Here is a 22,662-nt window from a genome sequence, read left to right as displayed (position 1 = left end):
AGATCTCTAACTGACGGAAGTTGCTTTAAAGAAGCTGCAAAGAGTATGAAGTGCACCTTGAAGATAAGCTCTCGGAGGCGGTCAGAGTGTTTGTTGTTGAGCAGCAGAGCGTAGCAGGAGTCGGCCGCTCCCGGTTCAAACAGCAGAAGGAAGAGCTGGTCCCGCGCCGCGCTGGTCTGCAGAAGAGTCAACAGCAGCTCCAGGATCCCACACAGCTGCAACAGCACAGGCACTGATTTCAATTTCATGTTTAGTTCATGTTTATTGCTAATAAGTGATGAGCAGGAGAAACCGGAAGAGACAGTGATTAAATGAATTGGCAGGGCAGTAAATCCAGTTTGCGGTTAAGCACATTGAGGTTTAGTAATAATTAAAATAGAGAAAGACAGAGGATGTTTGCTCTACTGATTAGAAAGGGCAAATCGATAACAATAAAGAAGAGTGCTTCTTTCCTGGACACACACACACACACACACTCGGACAAAGAGTCAGACATTACCTTAATCACCATCAGGAATGTGCAAAATTACACGTTTAAAGAAATTTTTTAAAAAACCTAGACTGAACAACTTGAAAACATTTTCTGAATTTTAAATTGAATAATTTACAAATTTCTTTGAAATTTAGTCTTGCAACTTAAACTTAAATGAATGCATACTCTGTGAACTCGTAGTATGTAGATAATGCACTGCAGTGGTGATGATACAGCACAAAAAAAATCTTAAAATCTTTGCAACCCCAAACTTTTGAATGGTAGTGCACTGTCTGATTTGGGACACGCTAATCCTAATCATGCATACTATATAGGAAACTCTGAGTCTACCAACATCCTCTTCTCACCTGTTCCTCATCTCCAATGGCAGCGATGTATCCCAGAATGCTCTGGATCTCCTCTTGGGTGGTTCCCTTGCCGATGTAATACTTCAACAGGCCACAGAGAGAAGCTCTGACTGTCTTAATGTCATCCTCACTCAGATCTGCATCTTTACTTCCAGAACTAGAAAGGAAAGAGAAAGCGGATGACTTAATGGAGAGAGAAAGAGCCAGAACAGTCATGACGTGACAAAACAAAGAGTGGCACAGCAGAGGAATGAGGGATTGTGGGAGATGTAGTCTTACCCATAGTAAAGGCGTACTGTGTCCAGCAGGAACTGCACTCCATATTTCTTCCTGAACTGCTTCCTGCTGTCTTTGATGATGGTGGACATGTACTGGATGTGACCTTCAACATCACAAGCACATCAAGATCATCACAAAAGTCTTCCAGATTATGGGTTCAGTTCAGTAATTCAATTAAACATGCATTTTATTTTTAAAAACATGAATTTTAACTCCTGAGCTAATGATTATGAAGGACTAGGAGTGACACTTATAATAAAATAATTGAAGGCATCAATTATAAATTGTGAGTAATCAGTTTAATATATATAAAAATAAAATAAGTAATATAAAATAAAATAATATAGGAGTAATCGGTTTAATAATTCATACATTAAAATGAAAAAATAAATCACATTTTTAAATGGACAAATTAATAGACGTAATTAAAACTTTTACTTAATTCGTGTTTTAAAATATAGTTAAATAAAATAATGAAACTATACATTAAAGAAACCTTTAAAAAATGTAAATCAATATTATAAATTGACAATGACATATGTACATATAAATACTGTATAAAACTTTTTATTCAATGTGCTTTAAAACGTAGGTTAATAAAACCATCAAGTAAATTAATAAATCATTATTATATGCTAATTTTAAACTGCATTTAAAAATTTGCTCTTTTTTTTTTTTATCCATTTTGTGACCCTGGTCCACAAAACCGGTCATAAGGGTCAATTTCTCGGAATTGAGATTTATACATCATCTGAAAGCTGGATAAATAAGCTTTCCATTGATGTTTGGTTTGTTAGGATAGGATAATATTTGGCCGAGATACAACTATTTAAAAATCTGGAATCTGAGGGTGCAAAAAAAATCAAAATATTGAGAAAATCGCCTTTAAAGTTGTCCAAATGAAGTTCTTAGCAATGCATATTACTAATCAAAAATTAAGTTTTTATATAATTTACGGTAGGAAATTTACAAAATATCTTCATGGAACATGATCTTTACTTAATATCCTAATGATTTTTGGCATAAAGGACCCATACAATGTTTTTTTGGCTATTGCTACAAACATACCCCAGCGACTTAACACTGCTTTTGTGCTCCAGGGTCACATTTGTCAATTGAGTTAAAAAAAAAAAAACAATTTTGCTATGGAGAAAATGAATGGGATTTTTACTTCCAGAACCCTCTATAATCATGCTCTCTATAAACAGAAACGTTCAACAACAAAAAAAGCAAGAAAAGAAAATCAGTTTGTGTAACAAAAGCATGCATGAACAAAACAGTTTGCTTCTTTAAACACACATAAATGCAGCATGAATAAATCCCACACACACATGCAGACTGACCGATGCGCAGTGGGAAATCTCCTTGGTTCCAGATGCTGAAGTTGAAGAGCAGGTGTGTGTGGAGCTGCTGCAGGAGCTGCGAGTTCTTCTCATACGTCATCTGCTCAGTCAACAGCTGAACCGCCACCAGCACGCTCACGTCCACCAGGAACGCTGGCAGCTGCACACACACACACAGACACCGACAGCGAATGAAGACAAACAGAGAGCAAGACCGAGAAATCAAAGGAAAGAGAATTATGGGTACCTTCTGAAGGAGAGCTCCTAATGTGGCCACAGCGTGGGAGTGCAGAAGGGTTTCCTGGTTTATAGGATGCCTCTGCAGGAAATGCTTGATCACCAGCAAGAACGTCGCCACGAGATTCTTCTCCAGTCTGGCCTCTGAATAATAAATGTTCACAAACATTATATCACAACATTATCAAGACATATTAATCACAAATACAGAAAAGAGGCAGGCACAGTGAGATCTTTAAGATGCAAAAGCCAACAGCTAATAACATGGTTATTGTAGTACGTTCAATTATACTATTTATTAATATTTTGAATTACATTTGATTTTTCTATTTTGACTTCATTTAAGTTTAAGTTTTAGTCATTTTTTATGTACTTCTGTCATTTTTACCATTTACACATTTACTATATTTCTGTTTCACTTTATGTTTATTTCAGTTTTAGTAACGTTAGTACTTCACAGAAATAAACTTCTTTTATTTCGGTTTATTTCTTTCTTTTTTATATTTACGTTTTTGAATTTTTAAGTCATTAAGTTCGTCATTTAATATTTTCATTTTGTTTTATTTCAGCTTTATTTCTATTCATGAAAACAATTTTGAATAGTTTAAGTCATAAATGTAATTATGGTGGTGAGATCCTTTAGTTGCAATAGATCGGGTCATATTCATTCTGTTAATAAGCTGCTGTATTTGAGTTTTTTTTACTATTATAGTATTTATTAATATTTTGAATTTGCTTTTATTTTTATATTTTCACTTTTAATTTTAGCAATTTTGTAATGCGCTTTTGTCATTTTTATTAGTTTTTTTATATTTCTATTTCACTTTATATTTATTTCAGTTGTTTTTTTGCAATTAAACTTAAATTTAAACTTATTTGATTTCACTTTATTTCTAGTTTCAAATTTTTTTTTCTAATTTCTAATACTCTAATTTCTTTTTCAAATTTTTCATCTAATATCTATATTTTATTCAACGATTTCAAAATGACCAAGAGGATTTTTTTTAAAGTTTTAGTTATAACACTGTCTAATAAAGAGCGTGTGCTCACCTGACGCTCTGTTTGAGGGCAGTATGACCCAGTCTCCGTCAGAAGGTGTGGCAGAGTCAGGGGTGATGACCTCTGACCCCGAGGGGTCGGCGTGATGTAAATCAGTGGTTAACAAAGTCAACTGTTCCAAGACTGGGAGCAACACAGGAAGCCCTCCAACACAGTTGATCATGTCCTACAAAAGGCCAAAGAGTGTGAGCAGGTTCAGCAGAGAGTGTGAGGAGAAAGCTCAAAGGAAGGGAAACGGCGTACATACTTTGATATCCCAGTTGACCACTTGATTTCCTGTCAGGCGACCGTGCAGCATATTAGGGGACAAATCCAGACAAATTGCTTTCCTACATGCCTGTATATGCAAAAAGACGATCCGTCATGTACATGTTAAAGAATTCATGTCGCAAACATGAGTAACTGACACTTATGATGTTTCAGAGCAAATACAAATATGAGTATTTCTTTTTAATTTTGGCCACTTGTGTGTCTCAGCTGTTGATTTTTTCCCCCCGCTTTTTTATTATATGAAGGTCTTTTTCAGCATGCCTTAATTTATATACACAGATATATTGTGTAATTTAACTGTACAAAAGTTCTATGTTTTTGAAAGAAGTAGAGCAAATACAAATATGAGTATTTCTTTTTAATTTTGGCCACTTGTGTGTCTCAGCTGTTGATTTTTCCCCCCGCTTTTTTATTATATGAAGGTCTTTTTCAGCATGCCTTAATTTATATACACAGATATATTGTGTAATTTAACTGTACAAAAGTTCTATGTTTTTGAAATAAGACTTTTGTGCTCAAAAAAGCTGCATTTATTTGATCAAAATACTGTAAAAGCAGTAATATTGTGAATTATTATTACAATTTCAAATAACTGTTTTCTATTTGAATATATTGTAAAGTGTAATTTATTTCTGTGATCAAAGCTGAATTTTCAGCATCATTCCTCCAGTCCTCAGTGTCACATGATCTTCAGAAATCATTCTAATATGCTGATTTGATTCTCAAAAAACTTTATTATACAATATTATAAAACTTTATACAAACTTTATACAAAATAAAATTATTATTATCAATGTTGAAAAATGTTGTGCTGCTTAATATTTTTTGTGGAAATTGACTTTTTATTTTTTACAATTCTTAGATTAATATAAAGTTTAAAAAACAGCATTTATTTGCAACTGAGATCATTTGTAATATTATAAATGTTTTTACTGTCACTTTTGATCAATTGAATTTTGAATTTGAATTTTACAGACCCACATTTTTTTTCTAATGGTAGTATATGCTACTTTTCAAATGCCTTATGTATAGATTTGTTTTACCCTTGTACCAGATCCAGTCTTTCAATCTACATACATGAAAATCCATATAAAATCTGAATTACTACTTGTAAAACTATAAATATATGACTAAATAATGTGAAATAATGAGAAACTATTTTAATATTAATTGTACAAGGATTGTTCATATCAATTTTTAAAATAAAATGTTGGTTTATCCCTCAGAAGCGGAGTAAAGATAAATAATAATAATAAAAAAGTAAATATAACTTATTTTTATTGTGCATCATTTCTATATAGCTCAGTACCTATATGGACACCTCACCTTTGGAGAATAGTGTAGCAGAAGTTTAGGCGCCAGGTCTCCGAGTTCAGCCTCTTGACTTTTAAAGGGGGAAATACAGTTTGGTCCTGAGCTACAGAGGGCTTTGACGTGACTGGCTTGGAGGGGCTCGTGGAAGACCATGACACTTCCCAGTTGGCCTTGCAGTGAGGTGGGACTGCCCCACTCGCTGTCCTGAGTCCCGGCGGAAATCAGTTTGGTGACGGACTCAGGTTTGGTCCCTAGCAGGCCGCCCCAGCCTGGGAGGATATTGCCAAAGGACGAGCGACTGGAGGGATTGCCTCCAGAAAACGGAGGATCGGGGATCTGAGAGGGAGGAGGCGTCGTGGTGCGGTGACCCGCTGAACCGATACAGCATGACGTGAAGGCCTGGGACCGAGATACACACAATAAAAGACTTGACCGGACTGACACAGGGAGTTTTGGGTGGGTTTTGAAATACAAACAGCATAGAAAGAGTTGTTTCTCTCACCTCAGTCATGGTTGGGTATTTTAAAGGTGCTGATAGTTTCTGCTGTCCATCCACAAAAATGTAGACCAGACTCTGGCCAAACGGCCTCTTCCCCGGCACGTGAACGACACCAATACTATGCTGAAGGTCAAATACAAACCAGACATCAATTCATCCGTGTTATATAAATAGAAGTACAAATACGAAAATTTCTTTGGTCATGTGACTCACCCAGAGCGAATCACAGAAGCAGTAGTCAGGCAGCATGACGGTGACATATTCTTTCTTAGTGCACACGGCAACCACAAGCACTCCAGCTGAACTGATAAAGGCCTCGAATCCGGTGCCACCTGGGGTGAAAAAACTACACAAAAACACACAAAACATAATTTTTTTTTTATAGCTATCATAGTAAAAATAAATTAAATACTACAATTAGGAGGCACACACACACTGGAGACTGCCAATTTTAAACTAATCTGATACATAACAAAAAACGTTTGAAGAAATATTAATTAAAAGCTTTAAACACTATCAAGAAGCTGAAAAAAACTGCATGATGCAATGCAACGACCAAAGACACAATGTGACGAATACGCAAACAGACAAATAAATTAAAAATAGTGCACACAAGACACAGGATCTTGTCATTTAAAATATTCACCACTATTCTTTACAGTGTGTTAAAGTTTGATATAATACAATATTTCAAATATTTACAAAATATTTGTAATGACTATGTATTTTTTACTTAATAATAAAAATATAAAATAAATAAATACAAAAATATATATCTTGGTGCAAAAAGTCTAGTTTGGGGTTACTAAAATTATACTTTTATTCAGCAAGGATGCATGCTTTTTTTCCCTATATGTTATCTTAAGGGTTTGTCCATTGTTTTAGTACAACATTATAATACATTCATATTTTTACTTTTTTTATAATTAAAGAAGAAACCAATCCGATGTATATTTGACATTTGAGGGTTAATACTATAGAAAAGCACTAAAACATTAAACTAAAGTGTTTTCGGCTTGTTTATTTTCATCTAAAAATACGGCATGCAGTTGCATCAAACAATGGTATAAACATCCTTCAATGTAAATTGTGATAATCGTAATTAATAATTGCAATTACCATTTCAAGGGAATAATCGACAATTATGATTTTTTGTCATAATCGTGCAGCCCTAATGTATATATTTTTGTTTTATGTTAGAATCCTATTATAAAACTTCCCTTTAGGACCATTCCAGATTGAAATCCTGTACACAAAGCTTAATGAGGGATCGCTTGATTATAACAAACCTTTGCAGCAGGTGACTTGTGCATCACTGTCGTGAGAGTTTTGATCGTTGCCACGGCAAGAGAGTCGAGCCGCCCTTGGAACACCTGATTGGAGGAAATCACAGTCGATTAAGAGATCCAGCCAATGGCTGAAGACTCAGTACAGCGTGAGGCCTGTTCTATTCCTTCCCTGTCTGTTTACTTTGCCATGCAAATGATGAGTGAAAAGCCATGATGAATGGCAAGAATGCTACAACAGAACCATGCTTACATGAACAGGCAGGAATAGAATCAGGCGTTGCGGGTGTAAATTTTAAAATGTTGATTATCAGAGTGAAACTGTTTTGAGTTCTGAGCCTCTGATATACAGTAGATGATATCAGACCATCAGTGCTCAGATCTGAAACTAAAACTCCCCAACACCAACCAACACACAATTCATACATACACACAGACAACGTACTCCCTGCACAACTCCGCAAAATCTCTATCCAGCCACGCCATGTCATGAGACTCCTGATGCTCAGTCTGCCATTGCAATGGACTATATGCACGGAGTTTTTTTCAGAACTTCCAAATTAAGATAAGCCTGCTTGTAAACTTCCGGTAAAACGTCATTTGATGTTGTGGTATATATATATATAGGTAGAGACTCTTGAGACGCTCACAGAAATCTCTCCTGCCTATTTTTTTTCAGAAACTGAGTAACAAAATAATTGCAACTCAGTAAATGATGAACGCGGCATTAACATACGGTTTCATGCTATTTAACAACATATCATTTTATATGCCGAGCCTGGTAATCCCAGGAGAGTAGCCAGATATGTAATTGTACATTTAAATACTTACAACTAAACACTATCGTAACTATTTAAGCTGACGTTAGCTAGCTAGCGATGCTCTCTCGTAAACAACATCATAATGGTGTTCTTGATAATCGATAACGGACCTTCATAGTCATGAAAATAACTGAATATGTATACGGGGTGCAACGGTTCAACTTACTCACGGTTCGGTTTGTGTCACGGTTTTAGAGTCACGGTTTCGGTACGTGCCATGTTTAAGGAAAAATCTATACTATCAAATAAAAATAAAGAAAATAAGAACACAATCTAACTACAAGCAACATCACACAAATACAATAGAGCAAAGATACAAAAAATAAACAGTGCTTTTCAGGTTTTTTATGTAGGTCTAACATTAGTTTTTAGGTACAGAAATTGAATAAAGTAATCAAATGTAAAATAACATTGCATATTTGACTGTATAAATTAAAGATTAATCCTTATTAAAGTTACAAAAGCTATTCAATCAAGAGCAGTGAGTGATTTCCGTGTTGTTGCTGTGTGATTAATATTAAGAAAGTGCTGTCACTTTAAGAGAACGCACTGATCCAGTGCACTGAGACTGTATGTTCAGCCGGCTATGTCTGCTATAGGATACTCACCAAGCATTTTGACTATTTTTGTGTGAATTTGTCCATTCAAGCACAATACTTCAAAGAGAGCTTAATATTTGTGCGCGTTCTGAGACGCGGGTTCACGCGCTTCGGATGAGCGCACACACAGATCTTCTCACTGCGCGTGCGAGTTTGCATTGTCTGGCTCTTTAATATTTAAACTGGCCAGGCTTAAATGAGTTTAGTTTAAACACAGACAGCAATGTGTGCTGTTCAGGTCTCACCTGTGTTATCAACACGTGATGACGGGATAAATGACAGTTATTCCAGCATACAGCACTCGCATTGAACAAAGAGTGACTGGTTTGTCCACGTATTGTTTTTTGTCTCTCATCGCTCTTGTTGTAATGTATTGGGAAGCCAGAATTTGTATCCTTCAACAGAAACATGCATTAGCCGAACTCTAACAAACCATATTACAGATGCATTGCCAGATTTGAACCGCGGTCCTAGTGCATTTTTTACCGAGAACCATTGCACCCCTAATATGTACACAGGGTTGCCAGCTTTGGTTCCCTGGCTGGAGTGAGATTAGTTACAGCTGTGCAGTAAAATTCACATTAAAGATTCACTTTTCATTTATGAAGATGACATGAAAAAAATGTGTCTCCTGGCGGAATACAGTCCATTGGCTAGTTCATTATGTATAAGAAATCGACAAAGACTGGCTGGAGAGTGACAAACACTGAGCAGCAATAAACAGAAGACGACATGAAATCAAGGAGGTACTTCTATACAGCGCAAAGCACACAGCTATAGGTCGATAATCTCAAGGCTGCTGAAGTCACAGCATTCCGACCCTGTTACCAAACCACCAGAGGGAACGGGAGGGAAACAAGCAAAGCAAAATAAATAGAATGAGATGATTATTGAAAGCATGACTGAGTAAATAATCTAAAGACCACTCCATTACAAGCTTCTACATTCAGAGCACTTTACATGAAGAGACGGACTTATAATTGTTCTGCTTCTGCTACAAGGAAGCATTGAATGCCTTATGAAAGAGAGCAGGGCCGGTCACTTATGGTGACAGTATATTTGGATATGACACTCTTGTGTTGTCAGGTCATGGTGCAAATGCAAATGCATGCAAATATGAGTGGGGAATTTTGCATTTTAAATATTACATTTATTAAACATTTTGGTCAATGTGTCATAATATAAATGTGATGGAAAATGTATCCAAATACAACTGAGACAGTTCATTTAAATGTGAAACTAGTGACAGGCCAGTATTACACTATAATAATGTCATTACAAAAATTTACGTTAAGTTGAATTTCAGCAACATCATGTACATGTTATTTTCCACAATTATATTGAATTTTTTATGTTTTAATTTTTTTAACAAACTTTATAATATATTCATTATTATCTAAATTCTAAATTTATATTATAAACAAGATGAAAATGTTTTATTTTGCATCATTAAAATTGAGTGTTCATTATATATATATATATATATACACATGTGTGTGTCTATTTTTTGTATATAGTATACACATTATAATATATTAAAACTATTTTATATTCATATATTATTTATGCAATACAGTGTATATTATTATATAACATTATTAATTATACTACATTAAAAAAAAAATTTGTTTATTTTATAAAATATTATTTAAAATGTATTTACATTTATATATTATTTCTATTATTATATATTTTACACATTATTATTATATTTATATTATATTGATCACTGTAGATATTGTTCTCGGCTATTCAAAGTTTCTTAAAATGTTGTCATGTAAGTTCCGATGAAAAACAAAAATAAACAAATTCTAATTATTAAAAATACAATTCCATTTGCTCGTATCAACGGTATATCACCGATAAGTTTGGTTTATACGTGACTTTGTGACTCATAGTGACCCTGCTCAGGTGAGAGAGAGACAGAGAGAGGACTGTGATCTTGTCCTGGAGTGGTCATGTGTGTGGTGAGCGGGAGCGACAGGCACAGGTGGGCGGTACCTGAATCTCACTCTCTCCTGTCAGTAACCTGTTGGTTAAATCTTTCTGGTCCTTGTCTGCGGCTGTGCACCTAGCGTTAACCAGCTGCCGGAGGGAGCCGAACGCAGCGAGCACAGACGGGCAGATGAGAGGAAAGTGCAAAGTGTTAAGGTTAAAAGGTAGGAGGTCAAAGGTCGTGACCCTAAGTGCCTAAATGTTCCGTCGCTAAAGGACAAAAACATGCATGGATAGAAGGCAGTGCTGCAGTTCAGTGTACATGCTGTAAGATGATAACTCTATAAGCGCAGTAAGACAGTTTTAATAGCAACATACATCATAAAGAAACCGTTAATCTGAAACACACAAATATGCACAAAAAAAACTGTTCTTTTAAGGCAAAGATAAAAAAAAAAAACAGGATTGTAAACATTTGCACAAGAAACTAGCTGGCGAGAATAAATCCTCCAACTGAACACACTGTCAGTTAAATGAATATTAGCAAATCTAGCTTTAGATTCTGACAGGATCTACAACAAACAAGGATATTCCTGACAAACATTACAATATATAAGGCAGCAGGTCATTAACATCCTGTAAAAGTCATATAGTGTCAATAGAGCTCAACTGTTGGGTTTTGGAAGAATCCAATCAAAAATCTCCACATCTATTAGGAGATAACACATCTATCTTCCATAGGAGATCTACCATGATTTTTAAGATAAATTATGTAGAAGTCAGTATGACTGGACTACAATTACCTGCTGAATATTAGTATGTTAAGGCTTAGGGAACTAATTTGCATCCAAATATTCTTTCACTGTTTAGGATCAGATAATTCTATTTTTAAAAAGGTAATAAATTGTTATAATACATTTTTTCAGGCTAATGAAGGCTAAATTATTGTTCAAAAGTTTGGGGTCAGTAAGATCTTTTTATGTTTTTGAAAGAAGTCTTTTGTGCTCACCAAGGCTGCATTTATTTGATCAGAAATACAGTAAAAACGGTAATATTGTGAAATATTATTACAATTTAAAATAACTGTTTTCTATTGTAATATATTTCAAAAAGTAATTTATTTCTGTGATGCGCAGCTGAATTTTCAGCATCATTCCTCCAGTCTTCAGTGTCACATAATCTTCAGAAATCATTCTAATATGCTGATTTGCTGCTCAAGAAACATTTCTGATTAATATCAATGTTGAAAACAGTTGTGTCGCTTATATTTTTATGGAAACTGTACAGGATTCTTTGATGAACAAAGTTCAAAAGAACAGCATTTATTTGAAACACAAATCTTTTAAAACATTATAAATGTTTTCACTGCCACTTTTGATCAACTTAATGCATCTTTGCTGAATAAAATCATTTTCTTTTTTTATTATTTGAGCAAGTGAAACGGAGAACAGGATTCAGAACAGAGAAGCGGTCAAGATTAGCAAACACGACACGAGTGACAGATCAACTCACCGAGCATGTTCACCTGTAACGCCACAAAGCGGCTCTCCCAGTGCCGAGAGCGGGGCGGCGACGGGCGACCTTTGACCTGCGCTGTGGCGGCGGGGTCCGAGTTGAGCAGTTTGAAGTAGCTCTCCAGCACTGAGCTGATCTCCACCTGTCTCTGATCGGAGCTGCTGGCCAGGAGCCGGTGCACCACCTCCCGCAAACAGCCCAGAGTCAACAGTGCCTTCCTGTCAGGAGCCTCGCTGTCCCAGTCCTCTCCATCTCCACCTCCGCTCAGACACTCGCCGGCACCCAACACTCCCAGCAGCACCTCCATCCACACACACTCTCACACACACACACACACAGAGTGAAAAGACGAACAGCTCTTCACAGAACTTGTAGAACCAGACTACAAGTGTTTATTGGTCAAACACAGCTGTGTTTTTCACTGTATATGTGTGTGTTCGCCTCATTTGACTGTGTATCTGTGTGGCTCACGTTACTGAATAACAGGGAACTGCGCTGGATTCAACTGCACTTTGGGTTAGCAACATATATACCATAACTTATAACATAAACCTTCACATACAGACTCTCCACTGGCCTGTCATTATTGTGGTGTCAAATAACTAAAGCAACAACATTTACAAAGCATTTTACTGCAGATAATGTATAGTACTTCTGAGTGATGGTAAAAATTAAAAATTTTGATAAAAGATTAATAAAACAAACATTTTTTCTTTAAAATAACATGCACTGACAAATCATTCACAAGAAGCCCAGGAGTATTTATTAAGAAAGTAAATGATTTCCTTTTTCAGTGAATGGTTTTGATTTAACGTTGACTCTGCACCGCTATTTTAAACAGAGCAGCTCTCCAAACAACACCGGTTTATTCTACAGATTAGCAGCCTAAGAATGCCCTATTCAGTGTGCATGAGGAGGTGCATACTGGATTGGTACATGCTCGTACAAAGAGATTAACAACTGAGGCTGTGAAGTCCTCTTATTGAAGCATGACTGGCATTTGACAGGTCTGATGTTTACATACAATGCATTTTTTTGCATGCAATGAAGAAATGTTCCCCGTTGGACAATTGGGTGAAAGTCTAGAAAGACGCATCGTGCCATCAAAGAGAAATATTCCAGTTATTTCTGAAAAGCTGCCATTTGTACGTCAGCTTCAGCTGTGGGATCGGCATTGGTTGCATATCTCACCCGTGAATGCGATGCCTCCAGTTGTGATAGGGATCATACAGACTCTCACAGAAGGCCAAAGCGTGACGGACAAACTCCTCGGCTTGTGTCTGATCAGCCAGCTCCTTCTCTTTCGTCTTACTCTTCAGCTAAACAGAGAGAAAAAGAGAGGATTTACTTTAATACTGAGGAGAAGAGGAAAAAAAGGTGAAACAGAAAGGACAATAAAGAGGAGAGAAAATGAAAGAGGAGAAGAGGAATACAGAAAAAGGAATAAGAGAAAAGGGAAGGGAAGAGAAAAAAGAAAAAGAGAGAGGAAAACAGAAAGACGGAACAATAAAAAGGATGGAAGAAGAGGAAACAATAATAATAATAATTGTGGAATAATAATAATTCAATGGAAGAAGAAAGCAGAGAAAGGAAGAGGAAAAGGAAAGGTAAAGAAAATGGAAAACAAAAAAAGAGGAGAGGAAAATGCTTTTATTCTTCCTTTTTATTTTCCTGTTAAAAAGGAAGGAAAATGGAAAGGAAGAGGAAACAACCAGAAAAGGAAGAGAAAGACTAGAAGAAAGGGATGTGGAAAAGGAAAACAAAGAATAAATGACAGGAAAATAAAGAGGAAGAGGAAAAAAGTGGAGAGGAAAATGCTCCTGTCATTTCCTCTTCCTTAACATTTTATTTTCCACATCCCTTTCCCCTAGGCTTCCTCAGGAAAGAAGAGAGAAACGAGGAAATAGAGAAGAGAAGAGGAAAACAGAAAAAGGAAGAGGAAGGGAAGAATAAAGGAAAGAGTAAAGAAAAGGAACAGGACATTATAGGAAAAGGAAGAGATTGAGAAGAGGAAAGGGGCATGGAAAAAGAAATAGAAAGAAAAGGCAGAAGAATTAATAGTAAAATGAAGAAAAAAAAGAATAGGGAAGAGCCAAGGAAGAGCAAGTGCGAGAGGAGGAGGAAAAACATAGGCCAGTTTGACAACCATTAAATAATGGTGACAGAAAGTAAAAAAATTTATGGATAAACCGAAAACTTGATTTTGGAGCAAGTTTCAGACCTGCTGGATGTGAAGCGTTGTCATGGTGATGATGTGGTTTATGTAGGAACAGGCGCCGATCTCTTCCACATTTGACAGGTTCCTGTCAAGACACATCACACAGCTGTCAGTGTGGAGAAACTCTGTGTGTGTGTGTGTGAAGCTGTATTGGACAGACCGCCGTATGACAGGACCATTAGTTCTAGCTGTCAGAGAGATTCCCCTGCCAGCCCTATGATCATAAATCACACACTGACTGCTGCTGAACGCTACAAAGTCTGTGTGTGTGGACAAATTACAACATCTCACTGAGTGGACATGCATGTGAAATATGTTCTCTGAAGACGACAAAATTGCCCCAGGAGCTACACTACTGTTCAAAAGTTTGGGGACGGTTAGATTTCTTAAATGTTTTTGAAAGAAATCTCTTAAGCTCGCCAAGGCTGTGTTAAAAAGTACAGTCAAAACAATAATATTCGGAAATATTTACACAATTTAAAATAGCTGTTTACTATTTTAATATATTTTAAGATGTAGTTTATTTCTGTGATGCGCAGCTGAATTTTCAGCATCATTCCTCCAGTCTTCAGTGTCACATGATCTTCAGAAATCATTCTAATATGCTGATTTGCTGCTGAAGAAACATTTCTGATTATCATCAATGTTAAAACTGTTTATTATTTTTGTGGAAAACCATGATTTTTCTATTCTTTCAATAGAAAGTTCAAAAGAACAGCATTTATTTGACTGTTACTTTTGATCAATTTAATAATGCATCTTTGTATAAAATTATGCTGAATAAATAAAAAATAATAATAAAATAAATAAAAATTCTAAAAAATGACTTACCCCAAACTTTTGAATGGTAATGTCTGAAAAAATGCTCTTTTACTTTTAAAAACTGTAAACAACTAAAACTTAACAATATATTTAAAAGTTGACTAGAGTCATGTTAAATAAACTTAAATAATGGAGTAATAAAGGATGTCTGCATTAAGTGTGTGTGTGTGTGTACATATGAGTAGCAGCTGCCATTCGAGTAATCGCACTGTTGGACCCTACACTGCAAAAAATGCTTTTCTTACTTAGAGTTTTTGTCTTGTTTCTAGTCCAAATATCTAAAAATTCTTAAATCTACAAGCATTTTCTAAAATTATTCAGTAAAAATTATTGTCTTGTTTTCAGAAAAATAAATCAAAATTAAGTGAGTTTTTCCTTAAAACAAGCAAAATAATCTGCCATTGGGGTGAGCAAAAAAAAAAAAAAAATCTTGTTTTCAGTTTTAAATAAGATTATTTACTTATAACTCTAAGGTGTAAAACTTTTTGCGGTGTAAAAGTCTTGATATGTCGCTGAAAGTGGAAACCAGGCATGAACCCTCAGCAGCAGGTGCTCAGAGAACTCATGAAACATTGAGCAGGATCACAGGTGTCCAGTTTCTGTTTTTACTGGGATTCAATGCACTTCATATTTTCATAAGAGACTCTTATTTCCAAACAGTTCAAATCACTCTTTTACTTCAGTTAGTTTGCGTATTTAGCTCGAATACTGATCTGTTTCTGTAATCAGTTTTTTCTTAGTCATAAAGTGCAGGCCACTGGTGTGACGTCTCAGAGTCTGACCTGCAGGTGACGATGAGGAATTTGAGGAGCAGGAGCGCCAGCGTCTGCTGCTCGGGCTCCAGTCCCTCAGATGCTTTCTGCACACACTGCAGCAGCTGCAGACGCAACACCTGCAGGATATTATCAGGTAACAGCGTCATGACGGGCGGCGTCTCCTCCAACCTGCAGCACACATGCAAAACAGTTAGAAATATTGTTATCTGGTTCACAAGCTTGCGATTCCATTCACAATTCACAAACTAGTGATTCGATTCACAAACTTGCATTCTGATTTACAAACTTGCGATTCAACGAACAAACTTGCGATTCCATTAACGATTCACAGACTTGCGATTCGATTCAATTCTGATCTCAACTGGATTTTAAACTGATTTTACAGTCAATCACTTGGTATATTACTATAATATTAAAGGTTAAAATGAACAACTGCTTTGTATACAAAAGTTTAAATTAGATTTAAGGCAGGCACATTATAACAACAACTTTTTAAAGATATAATTACATTTCTACTGGTTTGTTTTTTCAAATATAAACATTTAACTGGTGACCGTTATAAAAACATGTTTTCATGACTGATTTGCTCAAAGATACATGAAATATGGAAGAACAGGTTAAGAAAAAAATTATGAATATGTAATACATTACATATATTTAGCAAAATGCTGCTTTTCTAGCTCAGTTTTGTTCATGCACTAGCTGAAAACAGCATAGACTAAAAGATTGATTCTTGGAATTTAAGAATCAATATCAGTTCATCAAAATGAGAATCAATTAAACAGCCCTTTTTCAACACAGCCCTATTATAAATGCAATGGTCCATATATATTGATTATGATATTTATATGGAGCTTTTGTGATGCTTGAATCCCCTGGGAACTAATTGCATTGAAAATGAAGACCAACATATGGGGTTTGAAGGCATAATTGATGACCGAACTGTCATTTTGGGGTGACTTAGTCCTTAACAGCACCTCAGGGATTTGTAATTCTGCACACGTGACTGTGAAGGCAAATAATGCCCTACAAGAGTGTGTTTTTCCAGCACCAGAAGGAGTTCAAGAATGTCCTCTGACAGTCTAAGCACTTCATGATCACAGCTGGGAGAGCTAGAGTGATTTTCTCAAGCCACACACTCTGCACTACCGCCACATAAATCCTTCAACACTCTCCCTCTTTCTGTCCTTCAGCCTCGGTCACTCTCTTATTTACCACTTTTATGTGACCATGATGGCAGGGAGTCCGTTAAATACGGCTCATTATCCACAGACATGCATGTACACAAACAGACACATAACCATATCAATCATGTGATGGGTCTCTAATATTAAACCATTAAATTAGCTTTAATAAGTTTAACTGAGGTTAGCAGTTAAAAAGGAGTACTTCCTGTCTAGTCTCAGCCTCATATTAAAAACCAACAAACTACTCAAAGACAGTCTTAACTAGGGTTATTGTCATTAATTAAAACTAAAACCATAATGTATAAGTAACATTTTTAAGGCAACATTTCCCTTTTAGGTTAAGTACTAAAATAATAATAAAACTAAATAACAATAATAATAATAATAAATTAACCAATAATAAAAAACACAATAAAATGACTAAAACTAACTCAAATTTAAGTAAAAACTGAAAAAAAAATCGAATTTAAAATATTAACAAACACTATAATAGTATGTCAAAAAAAAAAGCTAAACAATTTAATAATGGACTTCACACAAGGTAACATTAACTTGGTCAGATCTGACAAAAAACACAAAGCTCCAATCTGACTGGCCTCTTTTATACAAATGACTCCCCTTTAAGGCAACTCACTTTAGTCTGTGGCCATATTCATGATGCCCTGTTTGTCTAAATTGCATTTCAATAATATATTTTAAATACATTTGAGAACCACTGCATTACAGATTGTGGTTTTTCGGGTTCAATCACGTTTACCTTTCTACAGCAAAACTGCAGGATTGAGACTGCAGATTTCTTTCAAAAGAAATCTGAAATAGAAACTTCCCCACATAGAATTCACCTCGGATTCAAGTTTGTTGAACTTTGAACAAGCAAATTCGTAGTGTTAACCAATATAAAATTGCTTGGTTTGGAAGTGATCCTGGAGTACTAACAATGGACAATGGATCTTCTGTAATATTCAGGCTAATTAATTTGTGCATTCTTGAGTACAAGTCGGGACATTTATTTCTAAAGCTGCCATATTGTGTGTTGCCTTGCTTCTACTAAAAAGGTGATTGGCTCCTTTAACTGAAGGCGGGACTACAGCCGCCATATTGAGCATTATGGTTACACCCATTTATATATGTACTACAAAAACAACCTCCATTTCTACACAGAAGTGATTCAGGATGCAAAACTACATATTTTTTTTACAACTGACTAGTTGATGGGCTGCCTTAAAGGGACAGTTCACCCAAAAATGAAAATTCTGTCATTAATTACTCACCCTCATGTCGTTCTAAACCCGTAAGACCTTCGTTCATCTTCGGAACACAAATGAAGATATTTTTGATGAATTCTGAGAGCTCTCTGACCCTCCCATAGACAGCAATGTAATTACCACGATCAACGTCCAGAAACGTAGCAAAGAGATCGGTAAAATGATCCATGTGACATCAGGGGTTAAACTGTAATTTTACGAAGAAAACTTATCCGCGTGACGCAGCTGACACCGAACAGCATACGCCGTTTACGTTCAGTGGATACTCTCCAAAATGGCACCAGGGTGACACGGAGGAGACAAATTGTTGAATAAAGCTGTTATTTTTGTTTTCTTTGCGTACAAAAAGTATTCTCGTAACTTCGTAAAATTATGGTTGAACCCCTGATGTCACATGGATCATTTTACCGATCTCTTTGCTACGTTTCTGGACCTTGATCGTGGTAATTACATTGCTATGCAATAATATTGTCTATGGGAGGGTCAGAGAGCTCTCAGAATTCATCAAAAATATCTTCATTTGTGTTCCGAAGATGAACACAAGGATTTTTGGGTGAACTAACCCTTTAATAAAGTGGACCAGACTTGATGCTAACAGTCAAAAGTGTGGCTATGCAAGACTTTAGTCCATATTTTAGTCCAGAAAAAGCTTGTGACAAGGAACTGTGAACTTAATAAGCTCATTCCTTTACGCAATTATTCACTTGATAATGGAAGGGTACAGTAAGTGCATCTTCGAGGGATAGATTGATGGATGAACGTATCTGGACTGTTGTAATGTCTACCTGGTTAGCGGTTTCTCAAAATCCACATCCAGACATCTCTCATAAGAGCCGATGAAGATCTCCAACCAGAGTTTCAGGTAGTCCGGGTCCTTCTGCGAGTTTCGGAGAACAAGAAAACAACAGAGAAAAAGGAAGTGTTAATCATGGATAGAAGTATTCATGGAGATGCAATCTACTGCTAGGTGTGCCTTTAGAGTTTGCATGTATGCATTTGGCAGACGCTTTTATCAAAAGTGAATAAGACTGCATTCAGGTATACTGTATAATCAGTTCATGCATTCCCTGGGAATCGAAACCATGAGCTTGTCATTGAGCTAGGAATGCTTTTTGTTAGATAGAGCTATCTAAGGTGTGTCCAAATGTTTCAGGTTAGTGGGTGGATAATATCAGGTGCAACACGAGACACCTGTCGACTAACAAACCGGCCTGACCACATTCCAACAGGAATCGTCAACCTGATACACATTCCAGCATTCCCGAAAGCAGACCAGACGAGCTTGGCCTAGAACAACGCTCCTTAGAAATATCCACATACAAACCCTTTCACCCAGATTATCACGTGCAGAATTAAATCCCGATCCAATAGCAATCTGATGAGCTGACAGCGCGAGTTCATGAAACATGTGACGCTGTAACTGACATGGCACGACTCAATGCGGCCGTTTGTGTGGTCAATGTTTAAGCTGTGCTACACTCAGACAATCCAGAACAGGAAATCACGCTCAAGAATTCCTCTCCATGAGATCATCAGAACACAGCTATGCCACAAAACAACTGACCACTTGTAGATATGGACAACATGACATGAAAAGTCATCTGTTTTGGACTTTTCCAAACACAAAAAACAAGTAGAATGTGTTTACGCATGTGTATGTGTGTGTGTGTGTGGAAAAGAAAAGGCCCATTCATTTGGGATCCAGCGGCAAGACACATGTCGATTGAGGTCTGGATCTGGCCAAAGGTGGCACACCCTGTTTATTTAGAGCTCACGCCACAGAACGGGCACTGCCTTGCTCTCGATGCCCTTTCCAGCTGGAAGGGTGTGGGGCGAGTCGGTCACATCCACCTACTCATGCATTTCAAGCTCCCAATTAAACGATTAAGTGGTTCTTCTTCTAAAACTGGTAAACATTAACTTTCAGTAGCCTTATATATTGCACACCCTGGGGGAAACGCTTTTGTTGTAACCTGCACACCTTAATGTTACTTGAGTTACTTGATTAACGTCAGTTGCTTTGGATTAAGGCATCTGATAAATTAGTACTTCATACTAACAGTACCTGAGGGTTTATTTCAGAAATGGTTATGCATAGACATAGAAAACCGACAGAGATTGGCTAATGCGAAGCATCACTAATGTCGGGCGTATGACCTACAGCCACAACACTGAGCTCACGCTAATCACATGGGCAAGACATCCTGTCCATTTGACATGGCATAATAACTTGTCTTCTACTATGCAGCATATTCTCTCTCCTGTGATCATTTCCAAATCGGTTATCCTCTCTTTCAAGAAATACTGCTGGTTAAATGTAACTCAAGCTTGGGATGTTGTCAGTTTGCACAGAGAATAACGCTGCCTCACCCCTTGATTTGTAAAAACAAATGAAACATGCATTTACAAGCCGAGCAGACAAGTATTTAAACTCGTCTCACTGTCTGCTCAGGCAGAGCCTTCTAAGGCAGTGTTGTGTTAGCATGGTTGCTAATGCTAAGCTACGAACAGGATACTTTAAAGTCCCCCTGTAGTGAAAATCAACTTTATGTTGTTTATTTGTCTATGCGGTGTTTTTAATATGCTTTTAGACAAACCATGTGCCAATCCATTAATCAACACCATTGCTGAGTATTTTCTCCTTAAAAGTGTAGTTTCCCAATGGCACTCCCAGAAATGTGGTTTGCTACGTCACAAACCAATAACCAATCACGTCAAGGGATCGATTCCTATCACAAGCATGCAAAATAGACCAATACCAGCACAAAACCAAAAATAAATCAGAGCACAAAACCGCTAAAAATTTAGAACCGCTAACTTGCATTATAACCCGCAGCAACAGTGTAAAAGTAGCCTGGAGTCAGACCCATCTCTCCCGCATCGGCGTCTGTACTTCACACGCGTATGTATGCTCGCGGGTGCAAATTAAGAATCACAAACGGCTGTATTCAGACATCCTGTCCATTTGACATGCCATAATAACTTGTCTTCTACTATGCAGCATATTCTCTCTCCTGTGATCATTTCCAAATCGGTTATCCTCTCTTTCAAGAAATACTGCTGGTTAAATGTAACTCAAGCTTGGGATGTTGTCAGTTTGCACAGAGAATAACGCTGCCTCACCCCTTGATTTGTAAAAACAAATGAAACATGCATTTACAAGCCGAGCAGACAAGTATTTAAACTCGTCTCACTGTCTGCTCAGGCAGAGCCTTCTAAGGCAGTGTTGTGTTAGCATGGTTGCTAATGCTAAGCTACGAACAGGATACTTTAAAGTCCCCCTGTAGTGAAAATCAACTTTATGTTGTTTATTTGTCTATGCGGTGTTTTTAATATGCTTTTAGACAAACCATGTGCCAATCCATTAATCAACACCATTGCTGAGTATTTTCTCCTTAAAAGTGTAGTTTCCCAATGGCACTCCCAGAAATGTGGTTTGCTACGTCACAAACCAATAACCAATCACGTCAAGGGATCGATTCCTATCACAAGCATGCAAAATAGACCAATACCAGCACAAAACCAAAAATAAATCAGAGCACAAAACCGCTAAAAATTTAGAACCGCTAACTTGCATTATAACCCGCAGCAACAGTGTAAAAGTAGCCTGGAGTCAGACCCATCTCTCCCGCATCGGCGTCTGTACTTCACACGCGTATGTATGCTCGCGGGTGCAAATTAAGAATCACAAACGGCTGTATTCAAGTCTTCAAGGCATTTTGAGGACACAACATCGTCAAGTAAGTAAACGTTAACGAATATTACAGTATTCACTGTTAGGGATATAACGATTCACTCAACTCACGATTCGATTCGATTCACGATTTTATTTAATTTTTGAGAGAGCATTGCGTTAGCATTGAGTAGAGCATTGCGTTAGCAGTGCAAAAGGTCATGGGTTCAATCCCAGGGAACACATACTGGTAATAAATGTATAGTCTGAATGCACTGTAAGTCGCTTTGGATAAAAGCGTCTGCTAAATGTATAATAATATACTAATATAGCACTTGGATATTATTGCTCTTTTGTTGGTTTTGATTGCTTCTATTGTCCTCATTTGTAAGTCGCTTTGGACAAAAGTGTCTGCTAAATTACAAAATTTAAATATAATGTAAATGTAAATAACTAAACTAAATTGAAATTTAAAAACAAGCCCCAAATCAAATAAATAAGTAACACAAATAAAATAAATGTCTTCATATAAACAAACTAAGGCTTTGTCTGTGCTCTTTCCATTTAAAATTAGAGGCAACCACTGCATTTTAATCACGATCCAAACAAAGATGCTGCATACATGCAACACGAGCAGTTTTTAATCTAAATTAAATTGTATAATTTTGAAATTTGAAGCAAAAACAGAATGGTTTGACTTCAGTTTTGTGAAACTATACATAAA

General features: G+C 36.5%; 1 protein-coding gene across 1 annotated transcript in view; it reads right to left on the bottom strand.

Annotated features, from left to right (window-relative positions):
• Positions 1-22,662, bottom strand: part of LOC107557132 (neurobeachin-like protein 1) — a 51,928-nt gene that overhangs the window by 19,955 nt on the left and 9,311 nt on the right. Inside the window, exons 3-16 of the mRNA XM_016240462.1 lie at positions 19,051-19,142; positions 15,820-15,981; positions 14,219-14,300; positions 13,189-13,316; positions 6,055-6,187; positions 5,845-5,964; positions 5,355-5,741; positions 4,006-4,095; positions 3,750-3,924; positions 2,710-2,843; positions 2,463-2,622; positions 1,120-1,222; positions 841-997; positions 57-215 (exon numbers count right to left, since the gene is read on the bottom strand). Of these exons, the coding sequence (XP_016095948.1) occupies positions 57-215; positions 841-997; positions 1,120-1,222; positions 2,463-2,622; positions 2,710-2,843; positions 3,750-3,924; positions 4,006-4,095; positions 5,355-5,741; positions 5,845-5,964; positions 6,055-6,187; positions 13,189-13,316; positions 14,219-14,300; positions 15,820-15,981; positions 19,051-19,142 (2,082 nt within the window). The remainder of the gene's footprint in view (positions 1-56; positions 216-840; positions 998-1,119; positions 1,223-2,462; positions 2,623-2,709; positions 2,844-3,749; positions 3,925-4,005; positions 4,096-5,354; positions 5,742-5,844; positions 5,965-6,054; positions 6,188-13,188; positions 13,317-14,218; positions 14,301-15,819; positions 15,982-19,050; positions 19,143-22,662) is intronic.

The sequence above is a fragment of the Sinocyclocheilus grahami genome, unplaced genomic scaffold, assembly GCF_001515645.1.
Source record: "Sinocyclocheilus grahami isolate Dianchi unplaced genomic scaffold, SAMN03320097.WGS_v1.1 scaffold590.1, whole genome shotgun sequence".
Lineage (NCBI taxonomy): Eukaryota > Metazoa > Chordata > Actinopteri > Cypriniformes > Cyprinidae > Sinocyclocheilus > Sinocyclocheilus grahami.
This window is presented reverse-complemented; position numbering and strand designations above follow the sequence as displayed.